Below are 22,619 nucleotides of genomic sequence, written 5' to 3' on the forward strand. Positions count from 1 at the left end.
TCTGCTGAAGAGAGAAAACAACAACCAACATCTGTACAAATCACATTGAAAATCAAACATTAAATGTTATTGAACAGCACACACACCCAGCATTACAACACATGCCCAGAAGCAACAGCCGATCAAGACAGTGTGTGTCCATGAGCACCTGTCCGCACACCTGTGTGTGTCAGCGCGCTGGTGTTCATAAGGTTTCTCCATGTAAATGTCTAGTAGTGTGTGTGGGGAGCCACAGCCCCGCTCCCCCAGGACATGAAGCTGACACGGAGGAGACCCGGGCCCCAGACATCCAGAGGCTCCCCAGGGCACCCCAGGAGGACCACCGCAGGGACAATTGCAGCCCCCACCCAGAAAAGGGCAGCGGAGCGCTCCGGAGGGGGGCCATCCGGCAGCCACATCGCAGGAGCCCCAGGGGAACGTGGCGGCGAGCACGCAGGCTCAGTCGGCCACACCAGGGCAGACCGGACCCCGGGCCCAGAGATCCAAGTGCCCCCCCACCCCCCAGCCGGGGCCCGACAGAGCCGGGGAGTGCCAGGCCCCGCCAGGCAGCCGCCGAGTGAGCCAGCACACACCAGAGCATCCAACCACGGAGATTGAGAACCACCAACACATTGGCAGCTGGAGGCCCCATCAACCGGCAGGGAGTGTGGCGGGGGGGAATAGAGCCTGAGATGTTATTTCAGGTGGAGTCTAAGACCCAACCTGGCACATGCACATAGACAAACAGGCGCTCAGATACACAAGCATACATTCCCACCCTCATTCACACATAAACAAATATTCACACATTCGCCCAACATGGAGACACACAGAAATGAACGCCGTACACACACTCACACTCCCCATATATACTCTATACTCCGAGATCCAAGCACCACCACCCCCAGAGGGGCAATCCGCCACCAGACCCCGGAGATGGACCCCTTTTTTCCTCTGGCGTGGGGACAAGAAGACCACCCCGGACCCCGCAGCAGCTGAGAAGCCCACCAGCCCAGACCCCGACCGGACGGCCAGCTCTTCTCAGCCCCCGGCTCCAGATGGCGAACAGAGAACAGGGGTGTGAAAAGACCCCATGCTTCCCTCCGCCCGCTCAGATGTGGTGTTGGCGCGTGTTGTTCTAAAGTGCTTTTAAAACAGGGGAAGGGCATGGTGCTAACCACCCTCTGCCAATCAGCAGCTGGTGTCAGCTCGGCCCCTCCCCAGAACCCTCAGTGTCTATGAGCGACTTAAAATTGAGAAGTGGGCACTGGCACCAGAGGTAAGGCTGAATGAACAGACCGCCCTCTGGACGCCATTCCGTGTGCCCACCCCCAAGGCCCTAAATGTATGTGTCATGAGAGAGTAAGTACTGAGAGTGTCTAAGTTAGTCCCCCCAGGATTTCATGATTTTTTTTTTGTGATTTTTGCGATCAAAATGACTGATTTTGTGGTGCTGTTTTCTCAAAATTTGCGAGAAATTTTGCATTTTTTTTTCGCTTAGTAAACCCCATCCATGGTCTATATTGGCCTAGTAATATAGAAAATGGGTGAGACATGAACAAAATTGACAGGCAGACAGATTAATTGCATGAACATTTTCTTTTATTAATTTCTGTTTTTTGGTCTTAATGTAATTGCCTCAATCAAACCTAAGATTTGTGAACACAAGCCAACACCGAGGTTGCCCACATCTTTCCAGAAATGTTCAAAATGAGTCATTCTGAAAAACTTATTCTTAAATTAACTTAAATTCTTAAATTAATCTAAATTCTGACAAACTTAAGAGCATAAATGTAATAGGCTTTAAAGCTGAAATCATAGGTCTACATCAGAAATGACAAAACTTGTCTTGTATCTTCTCTCAATTGCCTCAAAAACAGATAACATTTACTTGTGGAGATCAGCTAACATCAACATAGCCCAAAACTTTCCACAGCATCTTTAAGTACTTCAATAGAAAAAGAGTGATTTGAATCAAACTGATAGAAACAAAACCTCTGTCTGAACAGACAATATCAACATTTCAGTGTAGCTGCCTTCAAACTTCACATCTTTACCAAAATGTTAATGTGACTTTACATCTCAGTGACTCATCATCTACTTCCAAAAGACCACTCTCAAGTCGCTGATTATAGTACAGGAAAACCAGAGCCCTCAAGTTACTGCATGATGTGGAGCGCCTTCTACTTGACAGAACAAGCTTATAAATACTATTGCTGCGCTTAGCATCAGCAGAATTGCACACTGCATCCTTGTAGCGCAAAGCCAGTTTGCTCATGACAGGGAGTCTCTCTTGTGCACCATGCCAAAAAACATCAAGGTTCACAGTCCCACCCGCAGCTGCTTGGAGTGCTGCTGGTCCAAACTTGCTGAAGTAGTTGTTGATCTCTTCAGACGGTACTGAAGTGAAGCCAGGGATGGCAGTGTAGCTGTTAGGGCTATTTGGCATGGATGGGATGCATCTTGTTTGGAAGACTCTCACCTGCTTCAGAAACTCAATGCCAGGTTGTCCATTTGTCATGTATTTGGTCAGTTTTTCTTCAGCAGCACTGAATGCTTGTTCAACCTGGTTGATGACTTTAGATTTCTGCTCTCGAGGCAACGGGAACAGAGAGAAGTACTCAGCACAAAGCTCTTTGTTCGCCACCAGGTTCATCTGCAAGTCTTCAAGGTAATTAAAGACCTTAGTTGTCACAGGAATTCTGCTTTGAAACACATCCAACATTTGCAACATCACTTTGCATTTGTCTGCAACAATGCTCAACTGGACCTGAAGACACTTGACTTGCAAAGGATCTTCAAATATTTCATGAAGCTTTTCCAGTGACTGCGGAGCACTACGCCCACATACCTGAAAGAGGGAAAAAGGAAGAAAAACACAATAATTTGCAATGAAATGATAAATACAATTAGTCAAAATTTCACTTGTTTGCCTTTTTAATCGTAATAATACTGGGACTGACCATGAAGCATAACTAGTCATCCATTAAATGTAATTTTGCTGTTTTCCACAGATGAACTATGTACAATACAGTTAATATTCTGATGTATCACTACTTTCTTGCATACCAGCATTTCTGACTGAAGAGGAAAGTGCCTTGTGTGGTATTCTTCTGCAGAGAACCAGGAGTTCCAACGGGTGGCACAAGGATTGGGTGGCATTGTTGCTTTACAACCTTGCAAACTGGCTGCCAAGTGAGATAGGTACCTTCTTTTTCGCCCTCCTGCCATGAAGAACATCTGACTAAAGTACATCACGAATGCATTGAGTTCAGTGAAGGGTTTGCGAAATGCACCACCAATCAAATTCATGATGTGTGCCATGCAGGTTATGTGAACTGATTGTGGAAACAAGGACTTCAAAGCTTCCCGATAGGCTTTCAGCATGTAGGCTGCATTGTCTGTATCAAAGACAATGACATTTTCATTGGCGATGTCATACTCTTGAAGTGTTTTGACCACTGACATTGCAACTGTTGAGTGGTTGCATACATCCAAAAAAATGGAGTCAGCAAGATGTGCTAAAATTCTTCCAGAGTCATCTTTTTCCAGAGGTGCAACCAAGATGTTGAGCACACATCTGCCTTCAACATCTGGTGTCTCATCAAAAATGACAGCCACTGGTTTCTCCGATACTTTTCTTTTCAATTCAGCCTTTCCCTTGAAATAAAGATCTCCCAGGTGTTTCTCTTGGAGCTGGTGAGACTTAGGAATGCTGCCACCATTTACGACCTTTTCTAACAGAAACTGCCTCACCAGAGGATGGTCAGTCTTTGAAAGAGGTATGTTGAGTGCGGTGCACATGCAGACCCAATCTTCACATATCTGCAAAAACACAATTACTTAATGATCTTTTATAATAATGAGCAACCACCTCCATGCACAACATTAGATCTGCATCACAATGATAAGCCTAACAACTATTCTTACAAGATGACATATCAACCTGAAAATAACTTGCTAATTTACATCAATTACACAGACATTTACTGTTTAATTTTAAGTAAATCATAGTGGAAACAATTTACCTCATTTAGTCGTTCTGCGGGGTGTCTAATCACTTTATGACTTTACTAATAAAATCGATAAAATATACAATATTACACTGAAATTAAGTGATATTACAAATGTTTACGTTAGCATGCCAAATGCAAATGTTCTCATTCTATTTGGTGAGCTAGCGTTAGTTAGCTCTGCAACCTGCACAAACTTGCTATCTTAGAAAATAGCCTGCGTTCACTAATATGACCGCTTCTTACCTTGTTCCGTTCGGCTGCTGCCACGGTCGATCTTGTTTCAACTTCAGTCATCGTTATCTGCCTTCTCCTATTCGAATTTTCAGCTGCCTTCTGATGTTTTTGTCTTTGTAGATGGTAATTTATTGTGGATTTCCTTCGATGGTCAAGCACTTTATTGCAGGGAGTGCAAAACAATTTGCCCCCACTCTCGTGAAGAACTGAGGGATATTGTTTTGCTCGGTCCTTTGCAGTGATAAAAGATGGCAAATGGGACTTGTCTTTCCCCTTTTTGCTCGCCATCATTAATTAAAATGGTGCGCGTCAGCAGAGTAGTGATCGTACATTGGGAAATACTGCCACCAGCAGGAGTTGTAGAATAGTTGTGATTTTACGTGAAGGATTTTGGGTAATTTTTTGCGAAAATTATGCGACAGGATAGCAAATATGTGGCATCGCGAAAATATGCGTTAAATTGCTGATTTCACGGGATTTGACGCGATCGCAAAATGGCGAAAAACTGGAGGGACTGCTAAGTTGTGGTGTATGATTGAGACACAGGTGGTCACGAGGCGACAGAGGAGGAATACCTCCCCTGCATCCCAGCGACGCACCTGCACCTCAAAGCCCTACATGTGTGTTAGTGTGATGGAGCGGGAGCAGGGAAGCATTTAGGGATGGGGAAGAAAGGATCATGGGGGGGCAAAGTACCCCCCGTCTGGGGCCAGCTCCCCCGCTGAACTGGGGTTCACCCCGGTTACCCGAAATCCACCCAGGGCGGGGGGCCCAGGCCCATCCAGACCAGGGCCCAGACCAGAGGCACCACCGGGCACCACAGAGCCTGGGGTGGCCAACCAGACCCCACTACAGAGGAAAAACCCACCCCACCATTCAGTCAACTCCCAGACTACATAAGACAATAGACACCCAGGTTCATTCCAGTCCATTCTCCTCCTCTATCCCCCCCCCCCCCGCAGAGTGGATACCCCCAAGGCAGGGACCACCTGCGGACAGATGGTAACAACCTCCCCGCCAGCTAAAGAGGCCCCCAGCCCCACCGACGTGCCGAAGGCCCCCGAGCCGGGGCCAGGCCGGGCCCCAGTGCACGCGCCAACCCACACCCCGGCAACACACCCACCAGGACCCAAGCCCCCCCGGCCCAGCCGGAACCCCAGCCCGGAGGCAGAGCGCCCCCAGAACCCCAAGCCCACCCCAGACTCACCCAGGAGCAGCACGACCGCCAGGCCGGTAACCTACGTCTGCCGGCACAGGCTACCCCAGCAGCACTGCATGCAGCCGCCAGAAAGACACCACCCAAGAGCCACCAAAGCCCCATCCAGGCCAGGACCGCAGTCCCAGCGCCGAACCCCCCCAGAAACCCACCCACAGGGAACCCCCAGACACCCAAACCCACATGCCCCCCCCCACCAATAACAAAGACCAAAGCGGGACAAACCTGTGACCCCCACCCCCACTAGGTGATAGAGCTGATCAAAGGAGCCCAGAGAGATTGGTCTAATGTGGCGGCAGGAGCTGTATCAAGACTAATATGGTCCAGTTCATGAGGACAGTCTTCTTAGCAATGCATAAAGCGGTGAAAGCCATGTGGGTTGTGTTAATCTCTGTAGTGACACCATCTAGGTCGCCCAACAAGCAGACTGAAGGAGAGGCTGGAATGGTACATTTCAGACACTTTGATAAGTCCTCACAAATCCTGCGCCAAAACATCTGAGCAGGTGGACAGAACCAAAGAGCATGGATGTAATTGTCAGGTGTATCCCCTTGAAAGTGTGAGCAGTTGTTAGAAGACGTAAAACCCATCCTGAACATCCGATGCCCTGTATAGTGCACTCTATGCAGGATTTTGTATTGTATTAATTGTAAACTGGGACTTCTAATCAGTTCAAAGGTTTTTAAACATATCTTAGACCAGATATTGTGGTCCCAGCTGATTGATAAATCTGCCTCCCATTTTGCAATAGGAAGGGATATTGATTCATCCATTTTCGAAAGTGTCCTGTATATTTTAGACAGTAATTTGGGGGTTTTGAGATTAAGGAATTCTGCCACATTTGGTGGTATTTGTAATTTGATTTGATTAGACTTGAATTTCCTTTTCACTATAGATTTAACTTGTTGATATTCTACAAATCTATTCTTGTTAATCCCATATCTTTTAACTAATATGTCAAAGGGGATAAAGTCTATTTCTTCGAATATGTGTTCCAAGTATTTAATACCTTTACAACTCCAATCCGGGAAATTTATCATATTATTGTTTAGTAGTATGTCAGGGTTGTTCCAGATTGGAGTACGTTTGCATGGGACTAATGAAGACTCAGTCGTTTTTAGAAACTCCCACCATGCTGTCAGAGAAGAGTTGATACTGATGCTTTTGAAGCATTCGCGTCGTTTGATGCTTGAACTAATGAATGGTAGATCCGAAATCTCTATATTATTGCATAGTGCCTGTTCTACGTCTAGCCAAGGTTCATCTAAGAGGGTTTTTTAACCACCCTCAGATGTTTTAAAGCCTGTTGGCTAAGAAGTAGTGGTGGAAGTTAGGCAGAGCTAGTCCTCGTTTGTCCTTGGTCCTTTGCAGCGTTTTTAAGCTAATACGCGGTGGTTTATCTTTCCAAGGGAATTTAGAGATGGCGGAGTCCAGAGATCTAAACCAGTCAGGTGATGGTTTGCTCGGGATCATTGCAAATAAATAATTAATTCTTGGTAAAACCATCATTTTTATTGAGGCGACCCTTCCCATGAGTGATATGGGTAGGGACTTCCATCTAACCAGATCATCCTCTAACTTCTTTAAAAGTGGGATGTGGGTTAATTTAGTTAAATCTGCCAGCCGAGGTGAAACATTAATACCTAAATATTTAATATCTCCAGATTGCAGTGGAGTGGAGGAAGAATTCTGAAAGGAGCAGTTAATTGGAAGAACTGTAGATTTTAACCAGTTTATCGAATAATCTGAGACTCTTGAGAAAGAGTTTATTAATGTAATTACCTCAGAGAGAGTGGTTTGTGAATGCTGGAGAAAAAGTAACACATCATCCGCATAAAGACTGACCTTATGTTCTACATTCTTGCATTTAATGCCTTTAATCACTATAGCCTGTCTAATTGCTCCTGCTAGTGGTTCAATAAAAATTGCAAACAGTGAGGGGGAGAGAGGGCATCCCTGCCTGGTGCCCCTCTTGAGACAGAAGCTGGAGGATGTTTGGTCATTTGTCATAACACATGCTGTTGGGGAACTATATAATATTTTTAACCAGTTTATGAAAGAGGTTCCAAAACCAAATTTGTGTAACGCTGCAAATAAAAAATTCCAGTTAACTCTATCGAATGCTTTTTTTGCATCTAGAGACAATATTGTAATTTGAAGGTTTTTAATGCACGAATAGTCTATCAGATTAAGTAATCTACGTGTTTGTTGAGTGCCTCCCTTTTATGAAACCAGTTTGGTCAGGATGAATTATGTATTCTTTTTGAGAGAGCTTTGCAGATTATTTTAAGGTCAGCATTAATAAGGGATATTGGACGATAGCTGGTAGGCAATATAGGGTCTTTGCCTGGTTTTAACAAGAGACTAATGTTGGCAGAATTCATATTTGGTGTTAGTCTACCATTTTCCTTGGTTTCTTGCAACATTCTGTAGAATGTTGGTGACAGAACTGTCCAGAATTCTTTATAGAATTCTACTGGAAATCCATCTGGGCCTGGAGCCTTATTATTGGGCATACTGTTCAAAGCTTCCTGGAGTTCACCTGGTGTCAGCGGAGAATCCAGTGCCATCGCTTGATTGTCTGATAATTTCGGAAGGGTTATACTCTCAAGAAACTGATCAATTTCGTCTTTAGATGGGTTTATCTGTGGTGAGTATAAAGATTTGTAAAAGTCCCTGAAAGTGTTGTTTATTCTTTCAGGGTCATATACTGTATCCCCAGTTAAGTCTTTAACAGCACATATAGTTGTTTTTTCTTTATTTATTTTTAACTGGTTAGCTAGAAATTACTTGTACTTAGTAACTTGCACTTGAACTGATCGACAGCCTAGGGTATTACAGTACTGGAAGGCATGGATAAATCCAAAAAGAATTTTAATGAGAGAGGGAATAGGAGGCACTGGGCACCACACCAAAATGAGTGGCATGCCCAAAGGAAAGCCTGGAAGCATAAGGACCATTGTGGTCCTTCCCAGGACTTTTATGACAACCACACCTTCAATGGTTTGTATTTCAAACCTTCTTTCTTCTATGAAGATATCTGTAAACTGAAGCTACAAAATGTTTGTAAATAACAATTGAGCTCTTCTTTCCTCTCCCACTGTTTTGTGTAGGGCTACCAGTATATGTCTAAGTGGTTTGGTTGCAATGGAAATGACTTGTACTGTATCTTGCTCGTCATATTGTAATGTGCCTTTATCTTGCTCTGCATTTCTAGATCAGCCTTCCTGGGGGAACAAGAGACGCTGGGCCCCATACCACGAGGACTGGGATTACCAGAGCGTGGCCCTTGATGACCCTGCCCACCATTACAATGGGCGACCAGAATTCAAAAGTGTGTATTTCACAGCTTTTCTTCTTAGTACGAGTCAGTCTGATGTTAACTGAAACTACAAAAATGTATGTAAATAACTGTCACTGCCGGAGTAATAGAGCTCTTCTTTTCTGTTATACTATTTTGTGTAGAGCTGTCAGTAATGGCTCTGTTGCAATAAAAATGAAGTATACGGTATCTTGCTTGTCACATTGTAATGTGCCTTGATCTTGCTCTGCATTTCTAGATCAGCCTTCCTGGGGGAAAAAGAGACGCTGGGCCCCATGCCATGAGGACTGGGATTACCAGAGCGAGGCCCGTAAAGAACAGTGCCTTAATGACCCTGCCCACCATAATAATGGACGACCAGAATTCAAAAGTGTGTATTTCACAGCTTTTCTTCTTAGTTGGAGTCAGTCTGATGTTAACTGAAACTACAAAAATGTATGTAAATAACTGTCACCGCTGGAAAAATCGAGAACTTCTTTCCTTTTCCAATATTTTGTGTAGGATTGTCAGTATATTTATAAGTGGTTCTGTTGCAATAAAAATGTATTGTATGGCATCTTACTCTTCACTTTGTAACGTACTTCTATTTTGCTCTGTACTTCTAGATCGGCCTACCAGAGGGAAGAAGAGGCGCTGGAGACCATGCCAAAGTATGTGACGTTCCCAAAGGACGGTCTGGAAACATGAAGACCGTTCTGCCCGCGCCACTTCCCAGCAGATCTTAAAATCCTTTACGGGTTTTAAAGTTAAGTCATCTGTGGCCAAATCCACCATCCTGGACCTTTGCAATGCCCTGATGTCCTTAACTCTGTCTTGAGAAGGAGGAAAAGAGACAGGAGAGACTGACAGGATGTGATAACATTAAAACGGTCTGTGAACCTTTAATAAAATAAAAATTTCAAACAGATGATGTCTCAGCCTAATTTCAATTCAAGATGGCGCCGCGGATGGTTGCCTCGGTGTGTTAGTGCGCACTGTTTTGCTATATTCTGTTTGTAAATTCAGTCTCCTGCTGCACTTTTACAAGAGAAGAGCTCTTGAACTTCAGGAAAACTACTCCAGCGGACTTATTACCAACTTTTCTGGTTTCTCCAGTCAAAATCTTGGACATCCTTGTTAAAGCTGCTCTTACCTTATCTCAAGCTGCGAGACGCCGGAGGAGAGGCAAACGCGCCGGCGCGCTCGTGCGCCTACGCCGGCGGGGACTCCGCACACAGCTCCCCGCGATATTCCTCTCCAACGTACGTTCACTGTGCAACAAACTGGACGAGCTGCAGCTACTGGTGAGAAACCGTGACTTTTCCGCATCTTCCGTCCTGTGCTGAGACGTGGCTGTGTGGACTCACTCCGGACTCCGCGCTGCAGCTCGCCGGCTTCCAGCTTCTACGCGCAGACCGCAACGTGGAACTCTCCGGCAAATCAAAAGGTGGCGGAATATGCTTTTTTATAAATAACGGCTGGTGTAATGATGTGTCTGTGATTCTTCAGCACTGCTCCTCCGACCTGGAATCATTTTTCATAAATTGCAAACCCTTCTACTCCCCTCGCGAATTCGCGTCATTCATTCTAGTCGGTGTTTATATTCCACCACAAGCGGACGCAAAAAACGCGCAGCGCACGCTGGCCGACCAGATACAGAGTGTGGAGCGGACAAACCCAGATTCTCTAGTTATTGTCCTCGGCGACTTTAACAATGGAAACCTCAGCAACGAACTCCCAAAATTCAAACAGTTTTATCAAATGCCCAACCAGAGAGGAAAACACCTTGGATCACTGCTACACCACAGTCCCCAATGCTTATCACGCCGTACCACGTGCTGCTTTGGGCCACTCTGACCATGTCATGGTGCACCTCATCCCCTCATACTGGCAAAAACTTAAGTTGAAGAAACCTGCAGCAAGGACTACAAAGGTCTGGAACAACTCGACTGCAGAGAGCCTTCAAGCGTGCTTGGACTGTACCGACTGGGATGTGTTCAGGACTGCTACCAACAGCCTGGATGAGTACACAGAGGCTGTAACATCCTACATCAGCTTCTGTGAGGACTGCTGTGTACCAACACGCACCAGGGTGAGTTACAACAATGACAAGCCCTGGTTCACAGCTAAGCTCAGACAGCTAAGGTTACAGAAGGAAGAAGCATTCACAAGTGGGAACAAGGACAGATACAGGAAACTGAGGAACAGGTTTAGCAAGGCGGTGAGGAATGCTAAACGACTGTACTCTGAGAAACTCCAACACCAGTTCTCAGCCAACGACCCCGCGTCTGTCTGGAAGGGGCTCAGACAGATTACTAACTACAAACCCACAGCCCCCCACTCTGTCAATGACCTGCACCTTGCTAATCAGTTAAACGACTTCTACTGCCGCTTTGAAAGACAACTGGACAATTGACACTTCACCATCCCCCGCGGCTCCTCACATCGACCACTGACCACCTCCCCCACACCAACTGCTGGTGTGGCATCTTTGAAGCCTCACACCCCACCTCTTCATATTCATGAGGAGGACGTTAACAAGGTCCTCAAGAAGCTGAACCCCCGCAAAGCTGCAGGTCCAGACTCAATCTCCCCGTTCACCTTAAAACACTGTGCTGACCAGCTGACTCCTGTGTTCACAGAAATCTTCAACACCTCACTGGAGTCATGCCATGTGCCAGCATGCTTCAAGACATCTACCATCATCCCAGTACCAAAAAAACCTAAGATAACAGGACTAAACGACTACAGACCCATTGCTTTGACGCCTGTAGTTATGAAGTCCTTTGAGCGCCTCGTACTCCGCCACCTCAAAGCCACCACTGACCACCTGCTGGACCCCATGCAGTTTGCCTACAGAGCCAACAGATCTGTAGACGATGCTGTCAACATGGCCCTACAATTCATGCTCCAGCACCTTGACTCCCCAGGAACATACGTTAGAATCCTTTTCGTGGATTTTAGCTCCGCCTTCAACACCATCATCCCAAACCTCCTGCACGACAAGCTCTCCGACCTCCATGTACCCGACTCCACCTGCAGATGGATCACAGACTTCCTGACCTACAGGAAGCAACACGTGAAGATGGGAAAGCATAATTCTATCTCCCAGACCATCAGCACCGGATCGCCGCAAGGCTGCGTCCTTTCTCCCCTCCTATTCTCCCTCTACACCAACAGCTGCACCTCCACCCCCCTGTCTGTCAAGCTCCTGAAATTTGCAGATGACACCACCCTCATCGGACTCATCTCTGATGGGGACGAGTCTGCCTACAGACAGGAGATTGATCACCTGGTGTCCTGGTGCAACGGGAATAACCTTGAGCTCAACGCCCTGAAGACAGTTGAGATGACTGTGGACTTCAGGAGAAGCTCTGCCCCACCTCTACCCATCTCCCTGCTCGGCTCACCAGTCACCGCTGTGGAGTACTTCCACTTTCTGGGCACCACGATCTGCAAGGACCTTAAGTGGGAGATGAACACCTGTTCTCTCACTAAAAAAGCCCAACAGAGAATGTTCTTCCTGAGGCAGCTGAAGAAGTTCAGTCTGCCTAAGTCTATGATGGTGCACTTCTACACTGCCATCATTGAGTCCATTCTCACCACCTCCATCACTGTCTGGTACCCTGCTGCCACTGCTAAGGACAAGAGCAGACTACAGCGCATCATCCACTCGCTGAGAAGACAATCGGCTGCAACCTTCCACCTCTACAGGACCTGTACGAGTCCAGGGCTCTGAAAAGAGCAGGAAGGATTATGGCCGATTCCACCCACCCTGGTCACAAACTCCTTCGGACTCTCCCCTCTGGCAGAAGGTTGCGGTCCATTGGGACCAAAACATCACGGCATAAGAACAGTTTCTTCCCCACCGCGGCCCGCCTCATCAATAAGGCCAGGAACACTCACTCAAATCCCATTTCCCCATCCTAACACAAGTATGTTACATATGTATATATTCCACCCTGAACATGTACATTTTTATTTATATTTATATATTTATATGCTTATATATCAACCTCCTCATCTCTGGCACCAACCACCAAAGCAAATTCCTTGTATGTGTGAACGTACTTGGCAATAAACCCCGATTCTGATAGTGTCCTCTATGTACATCAAAAATTTGCTTAAAAACATTACCAACCCGCGTAATGTGGGCGATGCGAGAAGACCTGTGGGATGGGGTGAGTTTCTACAAGGAATGGCAAGGCTCAACATGCATTGCACCCTCATACCCAACCAAGATGTCTGCCGCTTTATAGACAAGATCAAGAACAAGAATCCCACCGAGGAGCAGTGTGACAGTACCCCCAAAAGTATTTGTCGGTCTCACATGTTTAAACTTTTTTAATGTAACACGATAGTTAATTTCCTTGGTTACTTGTTACTTTTATAATGCTGCAACTGAGGAACTGTAACTGTGCCCAACACCGGTTGCCAGATTTTCGGTAGTTCCAGCGAATTTTTGGATTATTTGAACCATAACAATTATGTAACCGCAACGCTGCCATAAGTTGTAAAACTATAACGGCAGCTGTATCAGAGTCTGAGTCATGTTTGATGTGGAACAAGATTGTGTGCAAAAGGAAGAAAGAGCTACTTAGGGCCATAACTTAAGTGTGATACACACGACCCTCTGAAATGGACCCTCCGCCTTCCTCATTTATCGGCACATATAAGCATGAAAAATATCGGCTATCGGCATCGATTCAAAATTCCCATATTGTGCATCTCTACTAAATATGCCATTCAAATGACTGAATACATGTCCGCATGTATTATGAGTGGGGGTTAGAGTACGTATAACATAGTGCCAAATTGCTGATTTGAAAAATATTTTTTTTTGCAGAATTTGAAAATGATCACCTTTTAAACATGACATCAAGACATACATCAAGACATGAAGGCATTTCATATCCAAATGTGTGTGTCTGGGTAAATAAATGTCATTTTTCTGAAGACCATTAAAATGGATTTGTAGCATTTTGGAAAAAAACTCATTCATATACAGTATATTGAGAGAAACTTACCAAATAAGCAAGTCTGTAGCTTGGTATCCATGAAGCCTTGCTTGAGACCTTTTCCTGCCCAATTAAAGCCACAAGCCAAGCTGTTGGTCAAGGCTGCTTGGAGCATTTGACGCACGGTCCCTTCAACACTACCATCTCCAATCAATGTAAGACGAGAGACCTAAAAGCATATGAAAAGCATGTCTGTGAAAAATATGTCTTATGAGCACTGGCTGTATTCACCCTCACACACAATATCATTATGACTCTGACACAATACATCATGACTTCTTAGTCCATAGCTCAGTCCATATGGTAGCACCCCATTTCCCTTTAAACAAGCTTCCTTATGTCACATAAAGTGCTGTAGGCGAACGGGGAAGAAGGCAAGCCAAGCCAGGAAGTCAACAAAACAGGGTTTTATTCCAAAGACAGGACCGGGGGAAGCACATCTACAAACATCAATGACAAATCTGGGGGAAACTAACCAAGACGTGGACTAAATACACAAGACAAGCTGAGGGTAATGAGCAACAGGTGAGAACGATCAGGCAGAAACAGGAGGTAACGAGGTGGGCATGGCACACACGAGGATCGGACGGAGCTGGGTGTGACACCTTGCTTGCTCACTTACAATTCAGAAATAATCCAAAACCACAGATTTTGAAGAAGATAAATTCACTTTAGGTAAACCCCATAGCAAGAACAAAGCATTATTTGGAATAGGAATCAGCATAAACAGAGAGGTTCTTTTGCACAGTGTAAAGTTCAGAGTGTAGGTGCATGTTTTGAAGATGTCAAAGCCAACAGTAAATTAATTATATGAGATAGTGACTGAAGGTTAATGTTTTGTAAAAATTAGTTTATTCTAATCTAGGCTAGGGCTGCAAGAAACAATTATTTTCATAATCAATATGTTTATCAGCATTATTCAATTAATCAATTAGTTGTTTTTTTTAATATGAAAAGCAGAATAATGGTTTAATATAAATAAAATGAAGCATAGATTAACATGTCCCCTTCCCCACTCCACCTCTGGTTGACAAGCATGCAGTGAACTGTGCGTAATGCCAGAAGGACATACAGAAGGCAAAGAATTCAAAATATTTCAATTTTATATTATTTATAATATATTTATACTAATCTGACAAATACAGTGGGGCAAAAAAGTATTTAGTCAGCCACCAATTGTGCAAGTTCTCCCACTTAAAAAGATGAGAGGCCTGTAATTTTCATCATAGGTATACCTCAACTATGAGAGACAAAATGAGAAAAAAAAATCCAGAAAATCGCATTGTCTGATTTGTAAAGAATTTATTTGCAAATTATGGTGGAAAATAAGTATTTGGTCGCCCACAAACAAGCAAGATTTCTGGCTCTCACAGACCTGTAACTTCTTCTGTAAGAGGCTCCTCTGTCCTCCACTCGTTGCCTGTATTAATGGCACCTGTTTGAACTCGTTATCAGTATAAAAGACACCTGTCCACAAACTCAAACAGTCACACTCCAAATTCCACTATGGCCAAGACCAAAGAGCTGTCAAAGGACACCAGAAACAAAATTGTAGACCTGCAACAGGCTGGGAAGACCGAATCTGCAATAGGTAAACAGCTTGGTGTGAAGAAATCAACTGTAGGAGCAATTATTAGAAAATGGAAGACATACAAGACCACTGATAATCTCCTTCGATCTGGGGCTCCACGCAAGATCTCACCCCGTGGGGTCAAAATGATCACAAGAACGGTGAGCAAAAATCCCAGAACCACACAGGGGGACCTAGTGAATGACCTGTAGAGAGCTGGGACCAAAGTAACAAAGCCTACCATCAGTAACACACTACGCCGCCAGGGACTCAAATCCTGTAGTGCCAGACGTGTCCCCCTGCTTAAGCCAGTACATGTGCAGGCCCGTCTGAAGTTTGCTAGAGAGCATTTGGATGATCCAGAAGAGGATTGGGAGAATGTCATACGAAAAAGAGAATGTCAAAATAGAACTTTTTGGTAAAAACTCTTCTCGTCGTGTTTGGAGGAGAAAGAATGCTGAGTTGCATCCAAAGAACACCATACCTACTGTGAAGCATGGGGGTGGAAAAATCATGCTTTGGGGCTGTTTTTCTGCAAAGGGACCAGGACAACTGATCCGTGTAAAGCAGAGAATGAATGGGGCCATGTATCGTCAGATTTTGAGTGAAAACCTCCTTCCATCAGCAAGGGCATTGAAGATGAAATGAGGCTAGGTCTTTCAGCATGACAATGATCCCAAGCACACCGCCCATGTAACGAAGGAGTGGCTTCCTAAGAAGCATTTCAAGGTTCTGGAGTAGCCTAGCCAGTCTCCAGATCTCAACCCCATAGAAAATATTTGGAGGGAGTTGAAAGTCTGTGTTGCCCAGCGACAGCCGCAAAACATCACTGCTCTAGAAGAGATCTGCATGGAGGAATGGGTCAAAATACCAGCAACAGTGTGTGAAAACCTTGTGAAGACTTACAGAAAACGTTTGACCTCTGTCATTGCCAACAAGGGGTTTATTACAAAGTACTGAGGTGAACTTTTGTTATTGACCAAATACTTATTTTCCACCATAATTTGCAAATAAATTCTTTAAAAATCAGACAATATGATTTTCTGTTTTTTTTTTCTCATTTTGTCTCTCATAGTTGAGGTATACCTATGATTAAAATTACAGGCCTCATCTTTTGAAGTGGGAGAACTTGTACAATTGGTGGCTGACTAAATGCTTTTTTTGCCCCACTGTATATGCCCATTTAAAAATAAAATAAATTCTGCTCATTGGAAAGTTGTTGTTCTTTACCCAAACATTTTAACATAAATTTCAGAGCTATACTCACCGTGATACTTTTGCTCAAGATTATTGTACTGTCAGAATTTCATACCAGCCCATGCCTAGATCAGACATGTTGCTTTAAAATGTGTTCACATCAGACTCATTTTCTGTCCACAAAACCCTGAAATTCAGCAAAAATGCCAAAAAATAAGTCAGTTACATACCATTCTTCGATGCACATCTTCGTTTTGAAGAGCATCCTCTGCCATTAAGAATTCATCTTTGTTGTTAAAAGGCAATTTAATAGGAAATCAAATCCACCTGCAAGTATTCAGGGCCCCAAGCAGAGTCATCGTCAGGGAAGTGGCGCAGGACCCACCAAAGGCCCCAACATGGTGGATGTCCTGGCGGAGCTGCCCCGTGTTAAACTGCGCCTGGTGCTGAGGTCGCCAGGTGGGACGCCAGTGACGAAGAGGGGACTGATGCAGGGGACGCCCATGGCCTCAGACGACATTACTTCCATCTTATCAGAGGTTCTGAAAAAGAAGTTCAGGCACCAGAACCACTCTGATGAGTAGGAGAAGCGGTCCTCTGAGCCCTTAAACTTTTTATACTCATATCATTTTTATACTTGAGTTATATACTTTATATACTTAAACTTTATATACTTATACTTTATGTATTTAAATACTTTATATGCTTATATTTATATACTTATACTTTGTGTACTGATTTTATATACTTATTAATAAATAATATATTTATATCACTATTATTTTTAAAAGAGTTGCTGATTTTGTAATACTGCTGCAGCATTCTCCACATGCTAATCACTGCCCCACATCGAATTGGCACTTTAATCTGCCACATATCACTTCACTACCCCCTGTTGAATGTTGCATCGTATGTTGTTAGATATCTTCATTAAGGACATTAAGTACTTCATTATTAGGCTGCACAATATTGGAAAAGATGTATTTCTGCAATGAGTATTGCAATATTTAATTAAATTAAAAATGCTTAAAACACATCTATTCATGAGTGATTAAAATGGCAAGGATGAAAATGATTATGATTAGCTCTTGCCAAAATAGGGCTTGTAAACTTTTGTGCTAGTCAGAATGAACCCAAACAAGTATGACTATACCCCACGGAAATCTTTAGTAAAAAGCGAAAGATTTATACGGGATGAAGAGAGACCCGAGTCGATATGGGGCTGCCGCTTAGCGGGTCGCCGTTAGCCGGGTCTCCGTGACGCCCCCTCTCGGAGTAGAATGCCCAGGGGCGTTGCAGCCATCGGTGTCGGGGCCCCGACTCCTCCCTGTCCTCCTGTCCTCTCAAGAAACAGCAATCATTTAAACAAACATGAGGGAAAATTCAAAAGGCAAAGATGACGTCATGCCTTACCTCAGCACAGCTGTCCGCCACACAAACAGCATGTCACCTTACTTTAAAAAAAAAGAAAAAAGAAAACCAGCAGGAAACGGGGGCCACGCACGGACAGGGCCCCTCCCTCACAGCACATGCGGCTAATTAACTGGCCATCCAGTGGCACTCAGTCAGTTAGTCACCCACTCAGTCAGTTAGTCAGTTCTGCCTTTCAACAACAGGGGGCAGCAGAGGTGCACCGTTCCTGGAAGCACTGCAATACCGGGTCGATGCGTGGAGCGGACGGGGCAAGCCCCACTTCCGGCTCCCTGTTCCAAAAATCTGTTTAATATGTGGTCCCCTCAATGGGGGACGTATCAAAATAACCTTTTCATACCAAAACAAAATGTAAATCAGCTCAAATACATGAATAATAAATATTATGCTTGTACTACTTATATTAACACATAATCACAATCTATGAGGCTGAAACATTCCCACACTATGCAAATCATGCCAACACAGTACAATAAGACTAATAATATTAAACAAATAGAACTACCTGCAGAACTATTACCCATAAAACAGGAAAAGGGCAATAAGACCAGCAAATACAATTATACACCATCCATCCATCGTCCAACCCGCTTATCCTACTGGGTCGCGGGGGGTCCGGAGCCTATCCCGGAAGCAACGGGCACGAGGCAGGGAACAACCCTGGATGGGGGGCCAGCCCATCGCAGGGCACACTCACACACCAGCCACCCACACATGCACACCTAAGGGCAATTTAGCAACGTCAATCAGCCGACCGGAGTACCCGGAGGAAACCCCACGACGACACGGGGAGAACATGCAAACTCCATGCACATGTGACCCAGGCGGAGACTCGAACCCAGGTCCCAGAGGTGCGAGGCAACAGCGCTAACCACTGCACCACCATGCCGCCCCCCAATTATACACCATTTAAACCTAATTACAATTATATGGTCAATAAAACAATTAAAATGTCACCTTATATGCATGCTATTAAAAAGTTAAGACCTCTAACCCTCTGGAGTCGACGGCATCGTCGGCAATGCCGCGATCTTTCTTGTGTATTTCAGTTCATAACTCGCTGAAATCTTATTATAGAAACATGAAAAAAAAATGCTGACTAAATCTGTAATCTGCATTCTTTTCAAACGTCCATTGTTGGAAGTATTAAACTTTTTAAAATTAGGTTAAATCGGCAAAAAAGTAAACCATGTCACCTTACTTTGTTTTATCTGCATCGGGGGTGTGTAGTACCACTGTCACCCGAAGATCGCTATTCACATTCTAAATAGCCGCATTAGCGCGTATTCAGATCGCATTCGCATGGTCATTTGATGAACAACGCAACGGTGAAACGCGATCCAGATACATCCCCTTCAGCGCCATAAAAGGGGGGAGGGATGTGGCCAGGTGACAATGGCTTTCATTCACATGAAAGTTGCTACATATTCAGTGAAAGGAGCCAGAAATAGTTACATGAGTTAGGTTTTTCTTGTTTATTTATTCAAATAAATATTGCAACTACACCATTTAGTCATCTTCATGTAGCCAAGACTTTGGTGATCAGATATCTGGGATCAAAACAAACTGCCAGCATTGCTTACAATGTAGTTTTATAATGTTTCTGCAAGTGTTTCAAACTGCATTTTGCAATGTCTATACTTTGAATGTCAAATTACAAACTTCACATAAATCTAACATGTTTACAAAGTACACTAAGATTAAGATGAGTTTGTTACCAAACCAAATATATAAGAAATAATTTATTTGCCAGGAATTAAGTTTTTGATATTGAATGAAAGGTGTGACCATGCCCCAGTTAGTGAAAGTGTGTCCCCTACCCCTAGACTCCAGAGGGTGAAAAAGGAACACATCCGCAGACTTCCAAGCTCTGCACAAGGGTTGGGCTAAAACGGCATCATACACCTTCCCAAAACACATAAAATCAGTAACCTTGGGAATAAAATAGGTTAATCGCACAAAAAACAGCACAACAGATCAAAATGTTAATAAATATTAATAATGTTAATGGTAATGCTAACAGTGATCAACCAAAACAGTGCTCAGTAAAATCTTTACATGCCAATAAATAAAATCCATACCAAATAAAACACACACACAGAAAAACAAAGCACACTTACCTAAAACCCGACGTGTCCTCTGTGTGCTTCAGGAAAATGCATCATGTCAACCCTGTAGGATGGAGTGTCACCACCTAGACGTACCGGGGCAGCTTTTGCCTAGGATCAAGGCAGCTGGATGGATGTCAACTTACCTCTGGGGGTATTAACACTAACTCAATTGTTCAAGTTGTTGCCAAAGCAAAACATCTGTGTGCAACCACTGTCCACTATTGAATTAAGTAAATCCAACATGTTCTTTTTTTCAGTGTATATGGAGCCCATCAAGGGCTCATCATTAGCCATTAGCCCATGTGGGCATTTATTAACAACTCTAAGCTATTAGTTAAGTTCTCCCCAAGTGAGCTCGATGGGCCGAATGGCCTCCTCTCGTTTGTATAGTTCTTATGTTCTTATGTTCTAACCCATGTGGGGCCACCATGGAAACTGTGGACAAAATTGACTGGGCCTCACTTGGGTTTCCCATGTCAGCCCAAGTGCATCCCATGCGGGCCCCACATGGATGTGTTGGCTGGGATATGTTGTGTATAACAGTTTTAAAAATAAGTGCGGCATAAATGTTTTAATTTCAATTTTACCTGAATTTACAAACATTGTGCCGGTCAGTAACAGCTCCCAACACTGAACTAACGTTAAAAGTTTATCTTATTGACCCACAAGCTACAGCGTACTCTATAATCCAACACATCTACATTACTTTTAAATATTACTGTGATTATATGGATTAAAACACTTGCTTAAGATTCATTGGATTTGTATATTTGGATATTTTACTTACTGTAGTGTGAAGCGAGGCCGATCCGCCATCTTGAATAAAACGAACGAGGAATAAGCGCGGGCAAGAAAGTTTACGTGAACCTGGATGACGTCATACGCAAAATCACAAGGCTGAAAGATTTTGATTTAATAAAACTTTAAAGAGACATTTTGTTTAAATTAAACCAGCAAAATTTTACATCTTACTTGAAAGGTTTAATTTTTACAAACTCATAAATAAGAAAAAAGTTCTAAATACTCATAAATTTTAATTAATATAAACTAATTGTAATTATTTAAGTTAATACAACTCAGTTCAATCAATTAGTTAAAGCATTAGGGTTTACAGTGTAGCTAACCAGGTAAAAATTCGCAATTAACTTCTAAATTATCGAAATTCAGCTACATCAATAAGTACATAAGTTACCACGAAACATACATGTATTAGTTTAATAAAGTCTAAGCAGAAATTATCAAAATAAATCCGGCTTTGGTTTTATTTGCCGGAGCTCAAACGTCGGACATCTCCCTTAGTAAAAGGGTGCGGACTCTGGCCGTTGACGATCACGTGCTGCTTGCGCCACACAACGTCGTTGACCACAGTCTGTCATACTCTCGCGTGTGTACGTCTGACTGACACGCGCCGCAATAATGAGATTTAGCAGTACTAACGTTAAAAAAAGCTCTTACTGACCTCATTTTACTGTATCATATGCGCAGTAATTTATCTTGCTTTCTTAAAATAACCAATAAATTTTTGTGCTAGTGCTCTGTTTGAATCCATGAATTATGTCCTGCATAGAAATGTGTAGTGGCAGAACATTTAAACAACTGGATCGCATTTTAAAACATAAACTTATGTAGACATCACACCTCTCCCGAAAGACTCCCGCAAATGCACCACAGCTCCCTCACACCCCCGAATGATGTGCAGCATCCCGGAAATCTGTCCACACAGAAATAAAAGCAATCAAACGCAGGGAAGTGGCCACGTGCCTACGGATTGTATGCTGGGCGTGGCTACGGATAGTCTGCCGCCGCCCCACAACTTTCACAGCCAGCACCCCCTCCCATCCCTAAAGTGGGATAATTCGGACATCCCAACCTGCAAAAACTCAATTCAGGGAGGTGCCCCCAACCCCCGGACAAGGAGGGAGATAACTTCAACAAACTTGATTTCACAGTTTAATTTGTTCATTAATTTCCTCTAGTCAGCGCACTAAATTACGAATGTCAATATTATGTATTTTGACAATAATATAAGTAGATTATTTTACCATTTATGCAAATTCCTTAATTATATTCCATTGCTACTTTACAAAAGTCTTCAAGGAATCTTTCATGACAGCATTAGCAACTAACCAAGTGTCTAACTAGTGTAGACCTGAATAATACAGCACATGAAATGACACTTGTTAAACTCACCGCAACATGCCTTTTACAATCGTTTAAACCGTCGTGGGCAATGCTGAAATCACTGTTGCAAACAGTACAGCGCGCGCAACATAATTTTTCATCCTTATTAGACAAGGATACACTTTTGTGTAGTCTGAAGTGAAATGCCGTTTTACAGGGCTCTCAAGTGTCACGCATCGAGAGTGACAGTCACTCTTTTCAGTCTTTTGTCACGCACTCCCGCCACACATTGTATTTCTCACGCGGAAAAATAATTTGTAGGCTAATATGCAGAAGAGCCTAATTTTTCCCCAGACCGCAGCACAGTAGCGCCTCAATATAAAACAAGCGTGTCTCAGCTGGAGTCTAATGGTGCGTTCGTTTTC

The 22,619-nt window shown here is 43.7% G+C and overlaps 1 protein-coding gene, 2 long non-coding RNA genes, 1 other non-coding gene and 1 pseudogene across 6 annotated transcripts in view; 1 reads left to right on the forward strand and 4 right to left on the reverse strand.

The window, feature by feature from the left end:
- LOC140582421 (uncharacterized) overlaps window positions 1-9,674 on the forward strand; it is a 28,365-nt gene extending 18,691 nt beyond the window's left edge. The window contains exons 2-4 of the long non-coding RNA XR_011985387.1: window positions 8,663-8,779; window positions 9,006-9,137; window positions 9,373-9,674. This is a non-coding gene — a long non-coding RNA (uncharacterized lncRNA). The remainder of the gene's footprint in view (window positions 1-8,662; window positions 8,780-9,005; window positions 9,138-9,372) is intronic.
- LOC111836983 (uncharacterized) lies at window positions 1,560-5,173 on the reverse strand. Its single transcript, XM_072706778.1, has 3 exons — window positions 4,239-5,173; window positions 3,049-3,804; window positions 1,560-2,830 (listed from the first exon to the last, which is right to left on the reverse strand). Exons 1-3 carry the CDS (start codon window positions 4,518-4,520, stop codon window positions 2,033-2,035), a joined length of 1,836 nt encoding a protein of 611 aa, XP_072562879.1. The 5' UTR covers window positions 4,521-5,173; the 3' UTR covers window positions 1,560-2,032.
- LOC140582422 (uncharacterized) lies at window positions 9,463-21,394 on the reverse strand. Of its 3 annotated transcripts, none has more exons than XR_011985390.1 (6): window positions 21,278-21,394; window positions 20,861-20,940; window positions 16,859-20,181; window positions 16,602-16,718; window positions 9,900-13,933; window positions 9,463-9,579 (listed from the first exon to the last, which is right to left on the reverse strand). It is a non-coding gene; the product is annotated as an uncharacterized lncRNA (long non-coding RNA). The 3 variants fall into 3 exon arrangements; XR_011985389.1 differs by lacking the exon at window positions 9,463-9,579 and having other exon boundaries at window positions 9,618-13,933; window positions 16,859-17,073; window positions 17,723-20,181; XR_011985388.1 differs by lacking the exon at window positions 9,463-9,579 and having other exon boundaries at window positions 9,618-13,933.
- Window positions 17,615-17,745, reverse strand: LOC140582586 (U5 spliceosomal RNA; annotated as a pseudogene).
- LOC140582532 (U2 spliceosomal RNA) lies at window positions 18,155-18,346 on the reverse strand. Its single transcript, XR_011985454.1, has one exon. It is a non-coding gene; the product is annotated as a U2 spliceosomal RNA (small nuclear RNA).
- Window positions 21,395-22,619: the final 1,225 nt, after the last annotated feature.

The sequence above is a fragment of the Paramormyrops kingsleyae genome, chromosome 24 (assembly GCF_048594095.1).
Source record: "Paramormyrops kingsleyae isolate MSU_618 chromosome 24, PKINGS_0.4, whole genome shotgun sequence".
NCBI lineage: Eukaryota > Metazoa > Chordata > Actinopteri > Osteoglossiformes > Mormyridae > Paramormyrops > Paramormyrops kingsleyae.